This window comes from Cyanistes caeruleus, chromosome 8 (assembly GCF_971803275.1).
Source record: "Cyanistes caeruleus chromosome 8, bCyaCae1.hap1.1, whole genome shotgun sequence".
NCBI classification, from domain to species: Eukaryota; Metazoa; Chordata; class Aves; order Passeriformes; family Paridae; genus Cyanistes; species Cyanistes caeruleus.
This window is the reverse complement of record NC_141708.1, coordinates 13,836,993-13,861,948: the sequence shown is the minus strand read 5'-3', so window position 1 is coordinate 13,861,948 and position 24,956 is coordinate 13,836,993. Positions and strand designations below refer to the sequence as shown.

At 41.9% G+C, this 24,956-nt stretch overlaps 1 protein-coding gene and 1 long non-coding RNA gene across 38 annotated transcripts in view; one reads left to right on the top strand and one right to left on the bottom strand.

Moving 5' to 3' along the window:
• LCOR (ligand dependent nuclear receptor corepressor) overlaps window positions 1–15,935 on the bottom strand; it is a 91,270-nt gene extending 75,335 nt beyond the window's left edge. For 3 of the 35 annotated variants that reach the window (XM_086901255.1, XM_086901260.1, XM_086901269.1), the window contains exon 1: window positions 15,644–15,848. Coding sequence is in view for 4 of the 35 variants with exons in the window: in XM_086901261.1 (XP_086757387.1) it covers window positions 15,648–15,920 (273 nt within the window). In the remaining 31 variants the exon portion in view is untranslated. Of the gene's footprint in view, window positions 1–15,643 lie in introns of all 35 variants that reach the window. The other 32 variants (XM_086901242.1, XM_086901271.1, XM_086901266.1 and 29 more) reach the window with 27 other exon arrangements.
• LOC111931244 (uncharacterized) overlaps window positions 15,926–24,956 on the top strand; it is a 15,473-nt gene continuing 6,442 nt past the window's right edge. The window contains exons 1-3 of one of the 3 annotated variants that reach the window (XR_015290241.1): window positions 15,926–16,376; window positions 18,557–18,692; window positions 19,805–21,333. This is a non-coding gene — a long non-coding RNA (uncharacterized LOC111931244). Of the gene's footprint in view, window positions 16,377–18,556; window positions 18,693–19,799; window positions 21,334–24,956 lie in introns of those variants that run through there. The other 2 variants (XR_015290240.1, XR_015290239.1) reach the window with 2 other exon arrangements.

Here is a 24,956-nt window from a genome sequence, read left to right as displayed (position 1 = left end):
GATGGCAAAACAAAACAGCTCCTACCAGTTTGCCTCATCTTTGACAGAAACTGGCTAGCTCTGCAAATTTCAATGGAAATTTAAATATGTTGCCAGGTATCCCTCAAGCCAAAGGCACATGAAACGCAGCTTGGGTTTTAAATTAGTTCAAACTGTAAAGACAAAACAGAACCAAGAATCACATAGTCTCATTGAAGAACTCACTGCATTTCAGGAAGATGCAAGGCTTAATATGTAACAAAAATTAATCCCTGCTTTTTACACCAGAGGACACTGGCAAAGTATCTCTAATCTTTTGCCCCTTTTAAAAAGATCTGTGCTAGCATGAAGCAAGATTCATAGAGGCTAACTCCAATCAAGCCTACAGATTCGAGCACAGTCTCCTGAACAGTAGCAACAGCAGATTTTGCAGCCTTTTCCTTCTCTACTCCATCACTCATTCCTACTCCTACACTGCATCAGTTACACTGCTAGAAGTTCATGAGACTGCAGAAAGGGTAAGTAGTTTTGAACACACACCCCTCACTTCTCTCTCTTTTTCTAAGCAGTAACTTCTAAAAGTTCACCTTGCATGAGAATGGCTGTTCCAGATTAAGACAACTGTTTAACTAGCCCAGAATCCAAATTCAGTAAGGGCAAAAGTGTAAGTGGCAACACAAGGAGTTGCCTTAAACAATGCCATCATGAAAAGCATGACCAGCAAATCACAGAAGACCTCTTTTCAGAAGCAGAAGCGTAACTCCTGCTTAAAAGTCTGTTATGGAACAGCATGCAATTACTTCAGTTTGTCAGATATGTAACAGCACTGGACTCCCTGCAAGTGAAAACCATGAGAGATGTATGTTACAGTGAAGATGCTGGAAAATCAAGGCCTATTAGAACAGAAAGGAGATAGAGTCAACAATGCTCCATCGTCCATAGGTTTTGGTGCAGTGTGCTGCAGAGAACAGGTGAGACACACAGGAGCAGGACAGACTCATGCTCCTGCAGGAGAGGCCACCACACAGATTGCACAGCTTGCATGGAAGGCAATGAGACCTCCCGCTGAATGAGCAGACAGGAGTTATCTGGGAGTGATTCTTACTCCAGTTGTCTCTCGTGAACGCAGAGCTGGTCTGACACAGCACTGTCATTCTTCTTGGTCAGCCATCAGGAGCTGTGGGCTGAAGAATCCCAGATGAACTCAGCACAAGCACTTACTGCCCTTAGCTCTACCTGCTTTTTCTCCCTAATGACTCCTGTTTGAAAGCAAGCCCTATGACAACTTTAAACCTTGTCTTAACACAAAATCCCTAAACCAGCAGTCATGCTGAATATGCATCCTGACTTGCTGACCATGTAAAAAGTCCAGTCCAAACCTATGCATCCATCTGTGGTAGGGACTGTTTTCACTGAAAATGGAAGATACTGCACTAGACCAAGAATGCTTTGAAGTCTGGTGTAATGGGGGGCTGAGGTTCAGGAGGCTCCCATGGCTAGAAACCCACTGCCTCTGCTCTTTGGGAGAACATTGACCCCAAACAAGCTATTTCAGACCTGTCCCATGTCCCCAGCCGGCATCATAAACCTAAAGTTTAACATACCCTAGCAGAGATCATTGTAATTTTGTTAAAGCCCAAATATGCAGATTACCCAAAGAGGTAAAGAGAATCCCTTCCTCTAGGCCAACATTCAAAAGTGTGTTGACTCTAGTTGGAAAGGAGAAGTAAGACTACCACTATGTCATAGGCACCAGAGCAAGTAAATATCTATGAGAATGACTGCTAGGGGATATAAAGATAGATTCAGCGGATTTCATCCCTGAAAACCACTTTTTGCTAACTAGTGGTGACCCTAATGTCCCCACTACAGCATCAGTTTCTCTGTAACTTCCTGTTAATTTTATGAAAAGCAAATATATTGGATAAAGATCTTTACCTACTCAAGACTTACTGCAATTTGAGGCACATTGACTAGCAAGGCAGCATCAGGAGTAGAATGAGGCTTGCCTGACTCAAGTGCACTAAAGGAGAGTGATAAAAATTAAACTGTAAAATGTATGTGCATGCAAAATGTACAACTGCAAAATACACTGCACAAAATTTGTTAATTATGAGAAGCAGAATAAAACAAGAAATTCCACAATTCATATATCCCAAGAAGTCAAGATTACTGCAAACTGAAGGTTACTGTAACAGGGAAGCTCATTCTGCAGCATGTCTTCAATGTTTTGAAGTTATGATTACTGATCACCTGGCACTTTAATCCATGATAAATCCACCTCTCCACTGAAAGAGCTGATCCCACTCATCCTCCCCACCCCCCCCAGATGCTCACTCATCTCACGTTTGCACAGTAACACGACAAGATGGTTCAGGGATCAGTTTCCTGATCCAACCCAGCATGCATTTACACAAAGTGAGGGCAGTGGCACAAAGGGGGTGGTATGATCATCCTTCTCCTGCAGCATTTTATATCTATATGAGAGTAAAAACTCCTGTGCAACCATGAACCATATTTTTACAAGGAAATTCACTTGTACTGCAATGCATCCCTTGGACATGTAATCTATTTACCTGTGGTGGAACCAAAATCTTTCCTGAATAATATTATATATTGGTCAGCATTAAACAACTATACTCCCCCATACTGCTCATTTAAGTTAAAAGACATACAATTGGGATTTCTCTGAAATTAGGGTAAGAGTTACTGCCCAAACCTGTATCTACTCTAAATGTAACACATAGTTGCAGTTTGTCAAGGTCCCTAATGCGGACTTGAAGTTTCTTCAAAATCAGGGTGAAATGCTTTATTGTAGTTGCTCTAGCATAACCTCTCCTTTATTTTGAAAAGGAAAACGTCTACTCAATGTTTTCTACAGCATCTTCTACAAACACTAAACATTACTTTTAGGGTATATAAACTATAATCAATACATTTCAATATCTTTCACCAGAATAGCAATATTGCAAAAAGAGTAATTTCATGCCTTTTCAGAAAACTGACCCTCTAGAAACTTGCTTAATGTCATGCAATATAGTTTAAAAAACAGCATAATGTTTAACTTCATTCTGGACAAAGAATAACTCATGGTTCAAAAGCCAACAGTAATTTTATTAGTTATTCTTGAGGACCATTTTCTAGTAATTTCATTTAAAAAAAGATTCAGAGAACCTATCTAGGCACATCCCTATGCTGTCCTAACCTTTAACTCTTTAACTGAAACAGTATGTTTTTAGAATATTTTTTTCATTATGACTTCCGTTTGACTTTTTAAGCTTAAAACAACAAAAACAAAACCAAACAAAATAATAAAAACCCAACCAACCTAACAAAAAACCAAAATAAACCCACCAGAACCTGGCTGCCTTCTCCTACCACTGCCTCCCCAAATACTGTTCCCTCAAGTTTCACATTAATAAGCAAAGGCTTCAAAAGGCTTTTCCCTTTGATGGGAAGATCACATAGTTAGTCACCTGAAACTGGGTTTTTTTTTCTGAAGTGGGAAATATTTTGCCCATTCTCCAAAAATGCTTAAGATGTATTTGGAAGAGTTTACACAGCTACTAAAGCTCATTATCTCCTTTTTTAAAAGCATTCTTTGTAAAGTTTGACCCTCATTTTTGTTAAATCTGGATTTTCAGGAGACCTAGTTTTGAAAATATAGTCGTTTTCCTTCACTGGTTCCAAGAAGAAAAACTCTTATGATATTTCAGTGCTATGATGCCCTGTTAGATCATTTTCATCTATACCTCCCCTCAAAAGGAACTAACAGGGAGGAGCCACCTGAGTTAAAGAATACCTCACTAAGCAGTTTGAAAGCCCACAGACAAGTATTTTACATGTCATTTTGAAAACAAGAGTAAGCTTCTCACCTTCTGAGAGGTCATCTGAAGCAAGAGATCAATTTCTTAAGACCACCTGACTCAAGCTGCTTTAGACCCCAGCCCTACACCAGTGTGGACTGACGCCAGAGGGTAAAGCAGTTACTGCACTACAGCCAAAGCACATTTGCATGCTGGCTGCCACACTGACAAAAAGCAGGAATTAGTCCTCAGGAGAGCCTCACTTGCCACACATAACCACAAAGTGCTCCAGCAGGCACTGGTGTCCTTTCACTGCCACTGAGAACAGACGGTTCCTAGCTCAGAGGCAAGGACACCCCTTACAGGGATTCCTCCACATCCCTTCACCCACAGGAATTCCTCCTTCACCCACAACCATGGCTCTCATTCTGATCCGCACACAGCTAAGGTCTCATAGCCTCTGTTCACACTAACCTGCAACATCTCATTAGAGTCAAGATTTATTAAACCTTCACTTCACAAGCCAGCCTAAAAACACAACAAAGAGAGCTACACCAGCAAAACTATGGGGCAGCAAACCAGTGTTCAGAGCATGATTGATTTATTTATTGAAGAAATTTTTGACACCACCAACAGAATCTCAAAATTGCACAATAATTTCAGCACTCTTAACCCTTCAAGTCTGCTAGTACAAACCAACTCAAAAATTAGCTCTGTTTGCTGCTTACCAGCAGAATCATGAAGACCCCCCTAGGCAGTACCATGGCAGGCTGAGAGCAAAGATCCATCTGCCTTAAAGATGAGATCAGAGGATTGCTTATCTCTTTCCCCTAACTGAATAGGAAATAACTATACTTCTTCCCTTACAGCAATGGAAAGCCCTCTAACTTTCAGACAATAGAAATACAGCCAAGAAAGAACGTTAAGTGTTGGGATGCTGAAATGCCCACAAACATGACAAGCAGAAGGTGCCGATTTCTTGGGAAAAAAGTGTTTTTGCATAGACTTTTTTTTAAGTAGGTTTAGTAGTTTGAGTCCTGAGGGGAATAAAGTTTCCAAAAATAACTGCTTACTTTCTGAAGTTTGTGAGGTGTCATCACAAGCGCATTTAGCTGCTAAAGTTCATCACCATGCCAGTAAGTATAGACCAAAGCAGCTGTGATCGACTTCTTGATACATGCCTTCCTCTCAAGCACCTCCCATTATATACCAAGCTGCGTAAGGCATTTCCTATCCTACGGCCTACAGCCAGGAGCAATTCTTGGGCTATAAGGACTTGAGAAAATCGAAAATGTCTGTTGTTCTTATTTGGAGCACAGAATTCACTTCAAAGTACAAGCAGCAGAAAGATACAAATTCAAGATTAGTCACAGGCAAACAGATGATTTAGGAACAAGAACCAATCTGTCATAGGAAACGAGTGCAGCCTCCATGGCAAAATCGACTACAGTTCTGCAACATCTTTAACTTATGAAGTCAAATTTTAATCTATTTTAAAACTGAGTAACTTGTTGAGCAGAGTAACCTCTGAGCTCTATTCAATTTTGTACTGTTAGCTCAAACTGTGCCCTCAGCTATGGTTCTAGCAAAAGAAGAGTCAGGTGGACAGTGGCCAGGGTGGAGACTATTTGGGTTTTGATACCCAGAACAGCAGTGCACTGAGGGATTACTAAACAGCTTAGCATCCATCCCATACTTCAAATGCCTTCTAGTCATTAAAATAAATAAACCCATGTTCTCTTGAGACCCAAAAGGTGGTCTGCCTGTTGTTTCAGGGCATCTGCCAATGCACTGCATGGAGACTACATCAGTTTACACTCAAGCCTGCATATTTAAAGTTCCTTTCACAACCATGTAAGGGAGGAATGCAATGAAATCTTTAGGTCTAACACAAACTAGCAGGAGTTTGGCCTTCATAACAAGATTCTTGGAAGAGAAAACACAGAAGCTCTACATTCATGGAGTGCAGTTCTGTAAACAAACCTATTTAACACCACTTTAACCTTTTTTCAGAAGTCAGCTTTCAAGTTTAAGTTTCCCAGACTTACTATCCTCCATTATATCCATTTAAATAAAATATATATTTATATTATATTTATATTACATATATTTATATATATATATTATATATTTACACTACATTTATAATATATTTATATATTTAAATAAAATATATATCCAAATAAAATATATTTCTAAATAGCAAAGTATGAGAAGAGGAAGGAAAGATAATAATCAATCCTAATATAATGGATCACTAAGTATCAGCTCGTACTTAAGACCTACAGCCACTCTGGAAAGGAAAAATAGCCCTCATTTACAAATTATTCAGAACAGTAATTTTCAAATTGTGGAATCCTCAAAAGCATAAAACCCCCACACAATTTAAACTATTGGCAATAGCCTTGTTTTTCCACAGTTGCTTCTTGCCAACTTCAGATTGAAAACCACTAATTTAAGAGAGCTCTGGCAAAACACAGTTCCTCTCTCTATGGTTGAGACTTGTTCAAGAAATAACTGCAGCATCGCTGCTGAATTCAAAAGATCAATATGCAAAATGGACCTCTGTATGGCCTATGTCAACCAAGCACTAAAGCCACTCTTCCCAAATGACTGCACATCACTCAAGGAAAACCACAGAGGTAAGACCAAGGCATTAGATTTTGTGAGGAGTTTACAAAAATATTCCTGTAAGATACCGGTTATATGAGAACTAGGTTCTCATAGCATCTTACTGTACAGTTCCAGATGATTACATTTTTCTTATTTTGTGTGAATGCACAGGATTGACAAGGATGACAGAAAAGTATAAAAACCCAAGAGAAATATGTGGGCAGTAGTAAGGACTTTAACCAGAAATACCAAATTTAGTGTTATACTTTATACAATTTTGCCCACCAAGTAGAAGTTAGAATAAACTAAACATTCATGGGAAATATTTCAGAGAAAAAACTTTTTCCCCCTCCAAGAAGACTTTAACACTTCATTTTGACAAAGACTCAGTGCACTTGTCTTACACAACACATTCTGCAATATGGATACTCATCTAAACCTACATATAACTAATACTTCACACTTAGCTTTTCCCTCACATGTCTTCATCCTTTTCTCAATCTTGTAATATTTTGTAAGATAGTAAGGTACAGCATGCAGATAAAGAATAACTATTAAGATCACTGAAACTTTCGATTTCTAGTTGAATAAGAACACTTTTCCAAAGGACATTTAAATCCAGCAAGGAACACTCCTCTTACTTGGCAAAGAAGACAATTAGATCAAGAAATGATCACTGACACAAAAGCGCAGTAATTTTTTTTAAGAAAAGTTTTTTCAATGCTTGTTTTGAAGTGAAAACTGTCAGCATTCTTTTTTATGTATTTCTTCATAAGATAAAAGTAAGACCCTTGAGAGAAACCCCAGAAGAAACATTCTGGTATCATATAAACTCAAGTTTCACTAATGACGTTAAAATAGGAGAGAAAGCTAGGGATAAGGTAGCAATGCCCCTCCTGTTCTGAAGGATGTAAATGGAATCACTGCTTTAAGAAGATTGCTTTTAAGTTTGTTTAGATCAGAAAAGGAAATTACCTCCATGCTTTCCTATTCTCCTGCTTTTGCTGAGTGAAATGGAAGTTAAGCATCCACTTCTACAAAACTTTTCTTTATGCAAAGGATATAATAGCATGTTTTCAGACACACATCTAGAGACCATGATAAAGCATCACCCAGACAGCAGCTCTCATCATTTTTGCCACAATGACAAATCTTAACCCAGGAGATGACCACACTTGAGAGAAAGGTCTGCTGCAACACTAGCTTGTCTTCAACTTGTTCACAATGAGGAACAAAACTCCCAAAGAAGGCAAAAAGTAAGCCAGGTTGCTGTTTAAACCAAAGCAAATCCATTTTCTGCATTCAAATATATAAGAATATTTCTCTAGAAGCCCAAGACTAGGGACACAAGGCACAAGCTGAGAGGACTCTTCTGATCACAAGCCTCCCTATGTGAAGTGCACAAGCACATTACTCCATTACTCTGACTGATCTGTGATAAAGTTCCAAAACTGACCTGCAAGCTAGTCTGTACATTAAGCACAAGCAGACCACTAAGGAGCTTTGGGCACATGAATCGCTGTAGAGAGTTTAACAGCTGCAGGACTAGACTGTCCTTGTAAGGATGCAGGCTGAATTCAAAAGTTTAGTACATGGGTAACATAGCAAGCTGCCTCCTGTCACACAAATACAGCAGCTAAGGGAACCAAAGAGCACGTTGCTACAGTCTCATTACAGACAGCCTGACAAGCACAGGAGCACAAGGTAAGGAGACTCAGCACTAAGAACTGGCCTTGAAGTATTAGTGTGGGGAATTAAAGGCTGTGGGCTGAAGCTTTCATATCCTTTTGTTAGAACAAACAATAAAAAAAAGAAATAAAGAAATTAAGAACTCTGGCTCTTAACTACCTGTTCCTCTTCCTGTTCTGGCAGTTACTCCATTTTCAAAACGACCACCACCCCTGCAGCAGCAGAGGGCAAAGGACATCAGATGGACTCACCTCTCCAGTTACACAATGAAACACCTGTACCATAGGTGTATGCAAAAAGCAATCAAAGACAACCAGGAAAGTTTTCATTAGTAAACTCAGCTCAAGAGTTAAGATTGTCTGGTGGCCTCTGATGTCTTTCCACACTGCAGGATTCAGCTTCTGAAAGCTTCCTTTGTCAATGAATACTAGGCTCTTGTCCAGTCCTCTTTTCTCCCCCTCTATTCCCTCCCATAAAATATCATGGTCCTCAGGACATAAGGAACATCCTTTGTCTTCCTGCAAGTCTCCCCTGTGCAGCCACTTTGCCACCCCTCTTAGAAAATGCAAGAGGAGTACCATCCTTCCTCTTCTATGTAAGAAGAGTGGAAAAAACAGATGGAGACATCATCTAATAGCAATTTTATCAGAGAGGAACTGGTGTCCTGCAGAAATGTTGCAAAACCGTAACATCTACTTCATCTTTCATGTGTCAGCAGCATTGATGTGTAACTCAAATCTCATACTTAGCTTTGAGAGTTCAATTTTTTTGAGCACGTTACTACACACAACATACAAGGTGAACTAAATCTGAGGAAAAAAGTAAATGATTTCAAAATATCCAGAGAAATAACAGTAAGGCCCTCTTCAAGAAAAAAAAGAAAGAAGCTGAAGCTCTGATTTTCCCAAAATGGCCATAGATTCATAAGAGAGAAATGAGAAACCCCAGAGGCCTGCAGAGATACAGGGAGAGGAGGTATAAAGCTGCAACTTACTAAAGAGAACTGGTTAGGAAAGCAAAGCCCACAGTTCATTTTCAGGGAGGGAGCATGAAGAAGGAGATTGCTTCAATCTTCCTGCTTCTGCAATGAACATGAAGAACACAAAAATTAACACCTACTTAGTGAAAGATGAATTTTTGCATGTGTGACAGTACCAGCTGAATAGCCTCAACTCCTAATTCTCTGCCTCTTCTTCCTTTGCAGATGTTGTAGAAAAAAAAGACTGTTTTCCAGTCAGGTCTAGTCAGGGAACTGATTCACCAAGCTATCACACATAGTTGTGCTTGAACAGAGGGGACTATTTAAGCCAGTTTAGACAGCACTACTGTCAAACATAACCACAGTCTGTAGCATGGTTACAAGAAATAAGATGCAAACTGGAAGATTCTGTGCCTTTGGAACAGACCATTCTACCCACTTCCCTTTCCCCCACAGATGTGATCCCATTGAGTGTTTCAGATGAGCTTTCCTGATCATCTCATTTCCAGCTAGGATGACTCAGGTTACTGCACATCACCAGAGTAGCTGGTTTTGCAGACCTCTGCCAGTTTAGAAAAATAAGCACTAACACCCCTCTTAGCCAGAGGCAGACCCTAGATTGGCTCAGCTCCTCCCAGCCCATCCAACCATGCCCTCAGAAAATCCCAGAAGCTTTGTACTTCTCAGAGTTTTACATTTCCATCCCAGCAACATTTGAGAACCAAAGCCTCATCCTCTTAAGAGCGGAAACATGTATACATAGAAGGGTGAGGAAGAGGATTGGAAAGTCTGTACAACACTGCAGTAGTGTTTGCTCTGCCCCAACCTGTAAGACAGGGCTAACTTTCTTTAACCCTATTAAATGCCTGTTTCTCCTCAAACCTTGCCTAAACTGACTTCTAGGACGTATTCTCATTGTGATTTTACAATAGCAATGAAAGAACAGAAGTTCTCAGACAAAAACAAACAAGCAAACAAAAACAAAGCAAACTCCAAAAACCCTATAAAGACACATGACACTTGCCTGGATGTATAATAACCTAAGATGGCAGACTGTTGAGTCATGAAAGTACCACATAATAAGGATTTCAACAACTGAACATGGAAATTTGGATTTTTTATCACCCTTTATTAATTAAAGTGCAGTTACTGGACCTCTATACATAACAGCATTTGGACTATCATCAACATATGGCACCAACTGTCAAGAAACGGCTTAAAACTTTGGAACAGTCCTTCAGGTACTCTTTTAAAATGGTACTGTATCACGAAACTGTAAATCTGTAATATACACATCCCAATATAAATGATAAAAAGATTTTATCTAGTTGGATTTTTACTATTTTCTACATGCATGAAATGGACTACTGTTCTATTACAGTAGATGATTTCTAAATGTAATTATTTCTTAGTTAAAAAGTCCAAATGCCTATCCTTCCTGCAGGACAAACATATCCCAAGAAGGAAACATCCCACTTTGCAATGATTGTTATTACCTCACACAAATTAAAACACGTTTTTCCTGAAATGTGAAAAAAACCAAATTATTAGGCCTAGTCTGAAATTTCTTGTCACAGGCGTCAGAAGAAAATCTCAAGATGCCATAACTCAAAGTGATTATCAATTTTTTTGAATATGCCTTTGGGTGGTTGACATCGTTCCTCAAAGGCTAGAAATTCTTCCTGTGCAAGCAGGGAAACAAGGGCAAATCCAGAGTGATTTGTAGTGAATTCAAAGAGGTATTTGGAACAGATCTAGATTCTAGATTCATCCCCCGCAGTTTAACTTCTACTGTTCTTCAAACACATACCATCCTTCCATGCACATTTAAAGTAAAGCTAAAAATCAAACTGTAAATTTTACTTCTTCCAACTAAGGATTTTTATTTTTAAATGATAGTTGCCTCAGTCTTTTCCTGGCATAACTTTGTAATAGAAGGGTAATTCTCCTTCCCTCTATTCATACTGTCAACAAGCAGAAATGTTGGAACATAGAACAGATCTTTTTGAACGAGCCTTCAGCTACTATATTGCAAAATTGCTGTAAAATGGATTTATATTGATAAAAGAAGCCACAAGCTGCAGCTACGTTGCAAGCAGGTTGAGATAAGGCAAACAGTACCACTCACATGTTTGCTGGGGACAAGGCTGGGGGTGTATCTAAATCAAATACCAGTATAGAACAGCCCTACATTTAAACTTTAACTTGCTTATTATTATTATTTTTCATCAACATCACAGCTATAATAAGCTTTCTTATTTTGGAACAAAGAAATACAATCTGACCTTTGAACTAGAACTACATTAAACACTTGAAGACTCGAGCCTACTTCCAAAACAAGATAACACAGCTAACTGTCTGGAAGCAGCAGCTAATTCATATCATACACAGGCTGGAGCTATACAGGAGCCATAATCAAGATAAGAAAAGTAATAAAGATTTCAGAATTATTCAACTGCTATACACCTTCTCTTGATTATTATTATATTCTAACGCTTCCTGATGTATCATATTTCTTCCTCAGAATCCACACTAAGTATCCAAGGTCACAGAAGACCACCACCATACAACAAACTAAACAGAAAGAGATCAGGTACTTAGGCTGCAGTATTTAATCAGCAACAATAACTTTAAAAAAAAAAAAAAAAGGTAATTACTTCAGCTTATTTTGACAGCAGAACAGCTAAGCAGCATTTCAATGAAACACTGGCAGAGTTCAAGATGATTGGAAATCTTATGAGAATGTTACAGATTTTCCCTTGGAATCCTCATTTTGCTCCCAAAACTAGGATTACTGCTGAAGAGTAGTGAACCATTCCCTCCCTGCCCCCACACACCCAACACAGACCATAATTCAGTCAGAGAGTCTCCAAGAGTACAGCTAATATTTAACAAAGGGCCAAGCATCACCAGTTAGAAGAAATGCATACGATCACCTCACACTACTCCAATGATCACGCAGCATTGCCATGCTATTAACTGCCTGTTTAAAAGGTGTCAGAAGGAATTCAGGGATCTGTGGTTTATCTCCTTCCTCAAACTCCCCATTCCTTAGCAGATCCAATCTCATCAACCATTTCCAATTCATCAACTGTCTGAACACAAGATGATTAGAGGCTGGGAAAAGGAAAAAAAAAAAATTAAAATCACCACATGCCTTTGTGTCTAAGTATCTGCTTTTGACCACTGAAAAAGATGTTAACACTCAAGACTGATACAGAGAACACATATGTTAGTATCAAATAGTTATCATCTGGCAGACTGTGTCTCTACAAAGTCCTACCAGAGCATCAAGATGCAGACACTAGTCCCAGCTACCCCCTCACTGCTAAGAGAGCTTAGACACCCCTTCTCCACACTTCCTTCCACCTCCAGGCTATGGCATGCTGCTCCCTTAATTTCATTACTGACCAACAGAATTGCTCACAGACCTATGCTCCACCAGCCTCACCACCTCCCTCCTCACAAAAAGGGGATGAAATTCATGACAATGAAGGAATGTGTCAACCAGATCAGTTCCCTGAGCTAACTCCCACAAAAAGCCACAGTTGGACAACCAAAGGTGCAACTCTGACACTTCAAGCTTATCTGCATCTCTGCTGCCTTGTTCTCACTCTTTTCCTTTCCACCAGCTTTGCATACTCACACTCTTCCCTCGTGCTAGTGCTGGTATTTGTTTGACCTGCCAGCCGGCTCAGGGAGCTATACAAGCAGAAAATTATTCTACTCCTTCCAAAAGAAGTCTTCTGCTAGGACAGCTCCCCTGAACCAGCTCCTTGTGGCCAGGTAGTCTGTCAGCCCCTCTGTGGTTTTGCTCCCTTAAGAGCACAAGCTTAGTTTGACAAATTGCCATGAACCCACAGTCCAAACGAGCAGCCAACTGCAGAAGCAAGAAACAAGAGGGGAAAGTGAATTACTTAAGCCATTTTTATTGCCAAATGCACTAGTTCAAACCACAGGTATATTTTTTCTGAGTGCCACATGGTGTGGTACTAGAATGACTTTTCAGGGAATTATGTTAACACAGAAAATCCCACACACCTCATTTACTTTCAGAACTAAATATGAATGAGTATTTCTGATTATTACAAGAAAGATTTTCCCATACTGATACATAAATATTGGAAAGCAGAGTGTTTATTATAGGAAAAAATTCTCAAAGATTTCTACAAACAGCCAAGGTGAAACAGAACATTACATCATTTAAGAGTCTACTTCCAAATCCCACGGAATATTGTCAAAATTCATTTAAAAAGATGACAGAGGTATATTTTGAGCAAGGGGTTAATATCACAACATAATTTCAGCTGGAGATCCTGGGAAAGTGCAATAAACCTTTTATAATTTTATAAAAACATGAAAACAAAAAAGGTAACAATCAACACATTTACATGACCCAGTGATTTATGCAAGATTCATACTAGGAATGAGGCAGGTCCTGAAACCTCATAAAGCTGATCAATTTGAAGCTGAAACTATTTATGACATAATGCCATCAAGATAAAAGTCACAGAGCACTGTTACACTTTGGACTTTATTTTTTTAAAATGATTTTGTACTTTACCTCCAAAAAAAACCCAGTCAATTCTGTGCTTAAAAGCATTCTCAGTATCCTTTGTTAAACACACACAGAGGGACTTTCAGAGAGGGAAATCTTCTGGAGGAAGAAAATGTATCAAGTTTAGGTATGAGGAAGAGGTATGCAAGGGACAAGGGGAGGAAGCAACTTTACCAGAAGCTGGCAATTTAAATGGCTTTAGGTAAATGGAACAGGGTGTGTATTAATGGGGGTGGAGGAGCGGTGTTTAAGTTTTAGCACTTAGGGTTGCTAAGAACTTCAGTAACGTAGTGTTTTCCTTGAGTCTGTAGACATAAACTTCTCTAGCTACCCAGGATTTTCCCAAAGAGCAGCAAAATGAATAGAGACAATTGCATTTCACCCCAAAACGGTATCTTCAACAGCAGCTTTGAAAGTGTCCTTTTTGTTTTGGTTTGGGTTTTTTTTGTGTTTTCTTTTTTCTTCCCTCCAAATTTACTCCTCACAGCTATCTAGTTAAACCCTGAGCAGTAGGACAGCTCCACTGGAGGATTCAAGGAGCCAATGCTAGAGCAGAGGGCACTGAGGGGAAGACAAGATGACATGCTGCAAATAGGGAGTTTAGAAAGGACTAGAACAGCTGAACCCCAGCAGCTTGAGATAAGAGGAATTGAGAAAAGGAGATAGAAGTAAAATAAATCTGGTTCAAGCAGAGGTGGAATAAAATGTAGCAGAGATAGAATAAAAAAAAAAAAAAATCCCACAAAGTGAATCTAGAAATACCAATTATTTGTTGGAAAGAAAACCCAACACTTTTATGTAGTGTGAGGTTCTCAGTAACATATTACCCTCCAGTTGCATTATGCATAAAACAAATTAATTGCTTGAATTAATCTGAAGTTAACAAGCATCTAGAGCACACTTTTATATTACAGAAATTTAAACATTTAGATGAAACCAAAAATACACACAGCAGTTACACATCCTGGTGTAACCAAAAATGGTGTTTCAAATCCCTGATAATGAAATGGGACGCTGAGCTAACTGACAATAAGAGGTTTAACTCTGCACACAAGGAACTAAAGTGAATCTGTGACTGTTATTACAGATTACCTATGCTGAGCAGTCACTGGCAGATTACGGCCATATTTGCATATTTAAAAATAAAACGAGGATTTGTGTTCAATTAGAAAGAGAGAGCCAAACAAGATGAAACATATCTGTTCTAGACAGGGATTTTTAAGATTACTCTGCAAGTTCGCAGTCTACGTTTCTCAAACCTTTTCCTTTTGGAGACGCACACTGAGTTACTGGCCTAGAGCTGACATTATGTGAATGCTGGGACCCATAGAAATTATCTCAATTTCTTACTAGGGAAAGAGAAAAGACAAAAATATGTATTTTGAATGGAAAAAGTTACTCGAGATGAAACCCCAAACATTCGATTGCAAGGAGCCTACCCAACAAGAAACGCGCAAAGGAGGGGGGGAGGGGGGTGGGAAAAAGGAGGTGGGGGGAAAACAGAAAAGCAATCACACATCCTTTTAACCCCGCGGCCCCGCTCCGGATTCACGGCGTCAATCCGGCACCGCGATCCACAACTTTCCGCCTCCCCCGCCGCTCCTCCCGCCGGCTCCGCGGCCTCGCTCCCTCCCGCCTCGCCGGGCCGGGAGCAGGCGGGCTGGCCGGGGCTCGCCCCGGGCAGTGACAGGTGGGCCGCTCCCCGCCGCCGGGCGCGGCCCCGCCGTAAACAAGTTTGAAGGGGCCGCGGCCGGGCCGGGCCGTGCCGAGCGGGGAGGAGCGGGCGCGGCGCTGACAGGGGCCGCACAAAAGGGCAGGGCAGGACCCCCCTCCCGGCTCCCCCCCTTCGGCGCAGGGCGGGGCCCGGCCCGGCGCGGCGCCTCACGGCGGCCGGCGGGGAGGGGGAGCGGGGCGGGCCCGCAGGCCGCGGCGCCGCTCGCCTCACGGCCCCCGCTTCAGCGAAGCCTCCCGCCGCCGCGGGGCCCGGCCTGGCCTCCCCGCCGCGCCGCCGTCCCTCACCTACACAGTGAATGAGCTTGTGTCGCCACGAATCGAGCTGGTGGCGGACGCCGCGCCTCTGGATGGAGCACTGCTGCCGCCCGCACGGGCTCGCCATCTTCTGGGCGGGGGCGGGGCGGGGGCGGTGGCGGCCGGCGGGGCGGGGGGGAGGGAGGGAGGGAGGGAGGGCCGCGCGCGCCGCGCTCCGACACGCCCACTCGCGTTCAGCTACCGCCCCGCCCCGCGCATGCGCGGGCCGCCCGCCAGCGGCTCGCACGTGCGGCCGCGCCGCACCCATCCGCTAGGGGGCGCTGTGCCTTTCGTGAGGGAGCGGGAACGCCCTGAGGGGGTCATCGTGTTCTGAGGGGACATACCACCACTGAGGGGTCACTGTGCCTGAGGCGACATGCCACCAGAGGGGTCACTGTGACTGAGGGGACATCACACCCACGAGAGTGCACTGTGTCCTAAGGCGACAGCGCACTCCTGGGGGTTCACTGTGCCCAGAGCTACAATCCCTCCTTAAAGGACATTTTAGCCCGGATGGGGCCGCATAGTTTTCCATCAGGAAGAGATGAAATCTCGTCATCTGCTCCACCATGTAGTTATAAAATAACCAGGTCTGTTGGTGGGCATGATGCAAAGGGAAGGCACGTGCCTGTGGTAACGGGGGAGGCCCTGCAGTGACAGCTCCATGACTCAGCCACCTCCTGTGCTGCAGCCTTACACCACAAGCACAAGACCCTCCTTCCAGGTGAGCTCAGATGTTGTAAGGGTGCTGGTGATGTAGTTATGACAGCAAGCAGGGAATACATTGACAGTCTAGGGAAGGCATGACACTGCATTCTGCCCATGCAGGACAGGAACATTGCTACCAGCTTCTTTGAAGCTCAGGGTATAGGATTGTAAAGTGAAGTATCTTACTCCAAACCTTGTCAGAGACAAAGGTCCATGAGCCTTTATTTCCCCGCCCTAACCACCAGAGCCATTTACCCTCACCTTGCCTAGCCACACATGACTAGGGAGTTAAAAAGGCATAGAGCTCAAAGTTGGCTGTGCAAAGCTGGCTGGTCAAAAGCAGCTGCAGCATTTGGATGTCCTGGATAAAGTATTTCCTGGGGAGAAAGAACTGTTTGAGCTACTGTTCAGGTGCTGTTGTAGCTGCAGTAAGCCACCTGTCCTGTTCAAAGAGCCAAGAGACATTAGTTGCAGGCAGGTAGGAGAGTCCTACAAAAGGAGATCAGGACAGCTCAGTTTGGCTAGTCCAGCAAAAGTAACTCAAACCCAAGGTGTACTTGCTCTGCCAATCTACCAGGGAAGCTTCAGTGGGGAAAGATGGACAGAGCTACCTAAAGGCCAATGGAAGTATATGGAAAGATTATCAATTGGCTCTTAATACTGTCCTGGAGGAAATCAAGAGGATGATTTCTCATGGTAGGAGGTGGAACTTCGCAGAGCAGACAGCAACCAGAGTAGCAAGAGGCAAAAGCTCATTTGAAGATGCAGCTTCCATGTTATGAGGGTAAGGTGAAGCTTGTTTTCATGAGCAGAGCAGACAGGTTTAGAGAATCCCAGTCCTGGTTTGAAAGCCATTAACAGTGAAAAAAGGGAAAGGATGACCTATGGAGAATTTCTATACCACAAAGAGTAGGAGAGCTCTTTGGGCACCCATGCTCAGGAATGATCCCCTTAGCTGCATCTCATTCCAGTTGTTGGCGATATACGTTTGTATACTTGGTGATGTACTTTTGTCTTTGTTTCACCCTTTTTTCAATGTGATGAGCCATTGGCTTCAATGGCTCTACATTCAATGGGTCTACATGTCTTCATATCCAATAGTGGAGAATCTCCATTCAACTCAAAGTCCAGACATGTCTCTCACTAAAGTCAGAGTTCTTAAGTCTGCTAGGCACTGTACTAATCACAGAAGTATGTATTTCCCGAGAGGTAGATAATCAAAGCAAAGGGATTGCAACCTGAGTGGTCTAAACTCCAGCAGCTAACTTCTGCCTGCAGTCTGCATGGCAGCTAGAACAGTGGGTGGACTCCCAGCATTAATTATTAGAGAGTTACAGTTTGGGGTTTTTCACAATCTTCTGTTCATAGACTGATGTTTAGATAGCAAACTCGTTGAGACAGCCCCATGGTTCTACCCTCTACTGGTGTTGAACCTATCATAAAGCTTCTAATTCCTGACTGGGACCCATATAAAAATTAATTAATTTTCCATAATGTGTTGCCCTCCCCAGGGCTAATCACAGACTGATACCATGATGAATAACAACTGTTTGGATTTACCTACCACCAAAGCAGGGAGGAAGAGGATGAGGAAAGCATGAACCAAAAGATCTACTACATAAATAAGGAAAACCTGTTTGAGAGCTAGAGAAAGGCAACAATCCTGTAATCTAAAAAATGGTTTAATACCACAGACCTCCTGAGGGGAGGAGCAAACAAAGGGCCAAGATCCACTTTATAAAAGAGCAGCAGCATCTAGAATCACAAGCTAAAACTTGTGTTCAGGGAGATGGAGAAAAAGGGTATAAAGAACAGTGAGACTGGCCTCAAGAGTCTCATCGAAAGTGACAGCTGAAGTAATCACAGAACTACCAAGGCAATGGGCAGATCTGACTCGATCCTAGAATTAGGCTGGACAAAGTTTGATAAACCAGAGCTTGCACCATGCTGCCACCAACACCATCAGGCAGGTTTATTCAAACCAAAGTGGATCCACCATTTTCCTGGCCAGGACCATCAGGAGGTCCCAGCAGCCATTCCTGTACTTGCTCCTGCAAACATCTCAGCACAAGCTGCCTATCTGGGACACAGCTTTGGCCTCCCCCCCGTTTCCATGAGCCATGAGACTCGCTACATTTGTAACATTGTTTTCCTCCTGTTTCACAGTGGCTCCCCTTTGATGTTAATTGTTTGCAGGCAATGCTTAGTGGAGAGCTCTCTGGTCCGACTGCTGGTTACTACTAAACTGTCCAGACCAGTGGAGAAAATGCTTTGATGTTAATGAGCTGCAGACAATTTCACTTAACACCAAGCAGAGCCTGGCATCTCAGAGGTAAGACTTTCAAGGCAGGTCCTACAGCAAGTCTCTCCAACATCCGTTTTGCCATAAGAACAGAAAATACTCAGAAAGACATTTGAGCAGAAACCTGTCTTCTCACACAGTCTTGCACCACACCCAATATCATTACAGCCACAGAGATGCCAGAGGCAGGGAAGTAGTGAGAATTAAAAACGGCCCGATAGAATCACATGACCTCTGTGGGACTCAGTAGAAGCATGATTTACCCTCTTGCCCCATTAATTGCCTGCTTCTGTGGTCATGCAGAAGGAATACACAGCAATGGGAAAAGGGGATAGACTCTAAATTGCTGATTTTTCTGGTTCCTGTGTGGCTGGTCTTCAAGGCAACGCCATTCTGAACGTGGCACCTTTTCCATTGGCACAGCAGATGTCTGAATGAAAGGGGCCAGCTGCAGTAAAGTGAGATGTGCACAAGCAGCCTTGGACTATCCTCTTTCTTAAGTGGATATTCAGCAAAAACTTTCCTGTCAATCTGGTCCAGGCAGCAGCACATTGCCAAGTGCACACAAACCTCAGAGACAGGGTACAAAAGAGTCTGTGGATGTGTTGTAGCTTCCTTGGCTTCAGTCAGCCCTTGTTGTGGGCCCTAGACCAAGAGGTTGGGTTTTCCCCCTAGGGTAATACCTCATGTACTGGAGAGGGTCCAGATTAGGCAGAATTCCTGCTGTGGAGAGATAGTGTGGGAAACACAGAACGGTGAGAAAGATATCTGTCCAGTGGAAATGTGAGGTATCACAGTGTCAGGAAGGAAGCACTGAACCACAAGTTTGAACAAAGACAAGGGAGAAGAAAAGTACAAATTCAATTTTGTAACTCTCTGCCCATTATCGTATCGCATAAACTCTGTTTCTATCCAGAATCTGTAAAGTTTTGAATGTAGTGACCCAGTCCTCTGAGAAGTCCCAGCCAAGCAGAAGCAAACACAGACTAGGTCTGAGCAAGAAGAGTAACAAATGAGACTTCACTGAAAGTTAAACATTCTTCTTCTGAGGAATGTGGCATAATTCCAATATATTGCCTTTGTTAAATGATTTATAGCAATGAGAGAGAGATACTAACTCTTCAGTTTTCTTGCCAGAACAGGATTATTCCCCGCAGAAAACTGGATTACACAGTTAAAATAATGCAAGCCAAGTCCAAATGCTTGTGCTATGCCCACTGCAGGAAGGAGTTCACACAAATGCATGTGAGCCTACACTGAAATAAAACCTAATGAGGTAGAAAGTGACATCATGGAGGAGGCCATGACTGATCACAGGCCAAGGAGACTTTCCAACAAAATGAACACTGCACTTTGGAAAGTCTACCCAAGTCAGTGGGAAGGGACACAAAATTAACTTTCAACAATATATTCAGCATTTGCTGAGCACCAAAAGTCATTCCATCCAAACAAAATCTGTGGGCCACATTTTCACACGAGTGTACAACAACAACAACTGGACATCCTGCAAGAGATGAGACTGGCAGACAACAGGCAATTGACAACAGCACAGAGCAACACATACAATGGTCCCCAGATAGTGGTAAGGGAAACACTGTGACTTACACTGCTGGGCAGGAGCCCGAGAAGCACTATTGAGTGTGTGTAGGATGGATGAAGAGAGAAGCAATTTGATCCCTTTTTCAAAGGGATTTATTGTCACATGCAATAGCAGCCTCACTAGAGATGGACAGACTATCAGCCTGAAAGCAGAGAGATATTCATTAAGTTTAGGATGGATTTCAGGGTGCAAGATAATGTGTTGTTAGAAATGATATTAATATAAATAGAAAGCAATAGATTTGTAAGGTGGATGGGAATAATCTGGGGTTTACAGCAGGGAGTTTATCCCCATTAAAGCTGGACAGTTGAATAAATGGACTAAAAAAGATCACCTTTGTAATAAAAGGAAGGGTGATGCAGCGAGGTGAACACTAGGTCAGCTTGTAACTGTTTCTAGGGGCTGAGGAAACATTCACCTGAAACCAGGGTAGAGCTGGAACTGCCAAGTTGTCCACAACACATTTGACTTGAGACTGCAGCATGACTCGAGACAGTTCTCATGCTCTGAATGCTTTGCTCCAGTGCCACTGTCCCTGGCACACATAAAGTGTATATTCTCTGTGTGACACAGCCATGTGAGGCAGCACTGTTGGTCATACGTGTGCATGATACTTGAGCCATTTTGCTGCCAAAGGAACAGGTAAGTGCTGGGTTCTGCTTTTTCCCCAGTTAAGGGAACAGGATTAGCTATTTTTCGTCTGTGTCAGTGCTGACCATCAGGAAATTCGTAGGAACTTAATCAACTTCAGTCTGATTCTATGAAATTTACAAGAATGGTGGCAAATCACAGCATAGTTCCAAAGCTCTTAGCAGAGTGATTAGCAGACAACAGCATCTTTGTGTGTGTCAGCTCATTAAGGAGCTTGGCCAAAACTATAAATGCTGTAGAAATAGGAAACAACCAAACATTAATTCAACAAAGCATGCCTGTAACTCCGAGGAAGCCTTGGTGCATCCTAAGAGACAGACAAGTGGAACAAGCAGTTGCACCTTACAAGTTTTCCACACCAGCAACTTGACAGGTGCAGTGTCCCCAAAATAAAGGGTGCAAAGTGATCGAAAATTTAAAGTTGGTCATCATAAAACCTCTCTCTCTCTCTCTCTCTATATATATATATACATATATATATATATATACACACTACAAGAATGAAGGCAGTGCTTGAAATGGCTTCAGATGTTCATGTTCTGCACTCAACAGCCACATTCAAAACTCTGCTCAACGATAAACAGGTTTGTGGTCACCGCAAAGGTGTGAGGGAGGTGCTGGAGGCTCAGTGACAGGTGACTAATCAAGAACTTTAAAGCCTTTCAGATGTGAAACCACTGACTTACTTGATGCAGTGTACTATGTTCTGCTTAAGCTGGCTCTCATAATCAAGAAGTGAAAAGCAGAAAATGCTCTGCAGTTTCTGAATGGAGATTGAGGAAATTAAGGAATGGTCACCATACCCATCATCATACCCTAGGAAGAACAGTATGGGTATAAAAATGCTGAGTGTCTTCATACACATTAAGCTGATTTTTAGAGCAATGACCATAAAATGCTTCTTGCACTACAGAAGAGCTGGGGGACAGCATGCAGATAGAAAATATCTCTGCCCTACTCCAAGGTGATAAAAGGTTTCTTTCAAGCTACAAATCTACATTTAGCAAACTGAAAAAACAGCTGGTGAAAGAAGACATTTTCATGGAGCAAAGTCCAAAGCTAGAAATCAAACATATGAATTTTATTTTAAAAAAGCAACAACTACAAAAGAAACAAAACAAAAAACCCCACCCCAGACAATGTATGATTTTGTCTCATTGCAGTAAGAAAATGATTGCCAGAGTAGCAGCTCAAGATATAAAACCACAGAAAATTATTCAGACTAGTAGTAGAATATTTGTCAAAGGGAAGGCGGGAAAGGGAATGGGAAAGAAGGAAAGAGGGAAATAAGCACACCTGGGATGTTGTTTAAGCTACTAGAGAACAATTATGCATTGACATGTGCCTAAGTGATACTGAGCATACACTATTGACCACGTGATTAGGATACCAGAATGAAAAGCATCTGGAGGACTTAGGAGGATGTCAGGAGAGAAAACATAATGATAATGGGAGGTATTAATTACCCCCAATACAGACTGGGTAGACACCATGTCAAATAATGAGGCAAAGACTGCATTTTTAGCCCTCATAAATGGAATAATTCTTAGAATGACCACTCAGAGGAACCAAGTAGAGGATGAATTCTTGATTTAGTCATGAGTAGTACATAGGAGGGAGTTTGAAATGTAATTATGAAGAGTCACCTTGTCTTTATGAACACAATGTGCTCAAATACAGTATTATGTCAGGAGAGGAAAAAGCAACGGAAAAGTACACTGCAGTGCAATGTAATTTAAAAAGGAGATGAGCATATTCTCCTTCCAAATGGAATAAGTTAGAAGTCAGCAGAGTAATTAAGAAGAATTTTTAGGTAGCTGATCAAAGGACAAATGCTTGCAATGACATTGAGACCCTTCATTTAAAGCTTTAAATACGGCATCACTCGAAGTGTTCTAAAAACAAGTTAAAATAATAAATAACCTCAAGTCTGGTACAGTTAATCAGTAGAACAAAGATGACATTTAGAAGGAAAAAAAAAAAAATCCTTCCAAAATAATAAGTATGGCCAAAGAAGAAATACAGAAAATCCCAAATTCTGCCAAGTAAAATAAATAAATAAATAATGAAACCCCATGACCCAACACATTTAAGCCAGCCAAATTAATTTTCAAAGAGCAGCTTTCTGAAAACATGAAGATTACTAATAAAGACATGTTTTACACAGTAGGGGGAAGCCTACAGGGACTCAGGGGCCCAACAGAGAGCTTTAAGGGAAGAACAGTGCAGAAAAATTACCCTGACTAGAGGCTACTATCACCAAGCACAGTTGTGGACTTCCAAACGTTTTTTAGCTGTTTGGAATATGTATGGATATATGTAAAATTTAGACTGAAGTTTGGGTCCAGCCTTGTAATTGCCTCACTCCAACATGTGGCTTCCAGCACACTGAAGGACATATTGCATAAATAATAATGTGGTGGCTGAGGGTCTCAGACCAGGTTTCAGTCCCTGTTAACTCACAATTCATTAATAGATAGCTCTGAAGTGAATAGTCAAATGGGAAGCACAGAGGTCTGAGGAATTAGCCACTAGTCAAAGCACCAGGAGAGAGAGAATACGAAGACAAAACTGAGCCCAGCTTGTGGATCTGGGAGGGGTTATTGATTCACCAGCCTTGCTATCACATAGAGATGTTCAGAGATGTTGATAGAGATAGGGATTAAGAGAACAGCTGTCCATAGCAGTAAGTGGCGTTGGCTGCTGTCCCCTCTTTCCCTGGTTGCTATTGGCACTGTCCTGCTCTGACCTACTCCTTTTATCTGCGCCATTAATAGCATTGCCTTCTCTGAAGTCTGCCACCACCAACATCCGGAGGAGTCTGATTTATTCATTTTCCTCCAGTGACAGCTATAATTCATGAACAGATATATCCTGCAGGTCTCTTCACTCACATGAGATTCTAAGTAGAACTCATTCTTGTCCACTGGTGAAAATGTACCACAGTGAAGTCAAGTGTCCCTTAGCCAGGCTTCATAGCCTATAAAAACCCAAATTTAGACTGAAGGAGCTCCTCATTCATTGTACCAGGTGTTTCCCCAAACATTATGATCATCTCTTATTCACTTAATGTACATTTTTATAAAAAATTAAGTGCTTTGCCTACAGGCTAAGTGCAATCCCAGGTTACAAGTTCCAATACACAGACATTTCCTGGTCTCCATATCTTCATTGCACCATACTGTCAATGTTCTTTGTGCACTTCACAAGTCCTTTGATGGGCGATAGATGTTGTGGTCCAGACCATCTGAATGATGCCTGCTCTGGGTTGCATGCCTAGAGCTGGTAAAGTCATGTTTCCTGAGCTTATGCAGCATTGCTGTAGTGAATGAGTGGGATTCAGGAATCACTCTACCCCCAGGTACTTGAAGGAGAGCTGCTTTACTTAGGAACAAGCTCCAACTGTCTCTTGGTAACTGAAAAAGTGTATTTTCTGCTCCTTCTCTATATACTTCCTGACTCTAAAAATATGCTATTTGAAGATGCAGTTTCTAATACTCACCAGTTCACCTGGGAACAGAGTTTGTATGCTATATTGATATCATACACAATTTCACAACCTTGTAACTCACCCATTGACGAAGCCTTCCAGTCACACTCAATTTGCCTTGTTTAGCATTTTCACACAGACTTGTGGGTCTCCCTTGGATTAAGCTGAGAGGTGTTAAATCCATTTGTCCTACCACTGTTGTCTCCTGATGTTCTGTCATCACCTAACCAGAGTCTTTTGAGGTTAAACTGGAAACATCATGTTCTTTATCTCCATCATCCATTCCTTGTACAAGTTTAATCTTCTCAGATTTTGTGACAGCCTGTGCTACTGATTTTGTAAGCTTCTTCCCAAGTTTTGCCATTTGCTGTGGCCACATCAGGCAAGCCAGACTGTTGGCATACTGGAAAGGTGATGAGCCAGAGGATAGTGTATCCCAGCATGCGTTGGAACACTTGGTGCAGGCAGAATGTGCCACCTGGAACAAAGCCACAGAGATAAGCAAGAGTGGAGGCTGGCTGGCAGCACCTGGTTGGTAGGAGGAGAGCAGGAA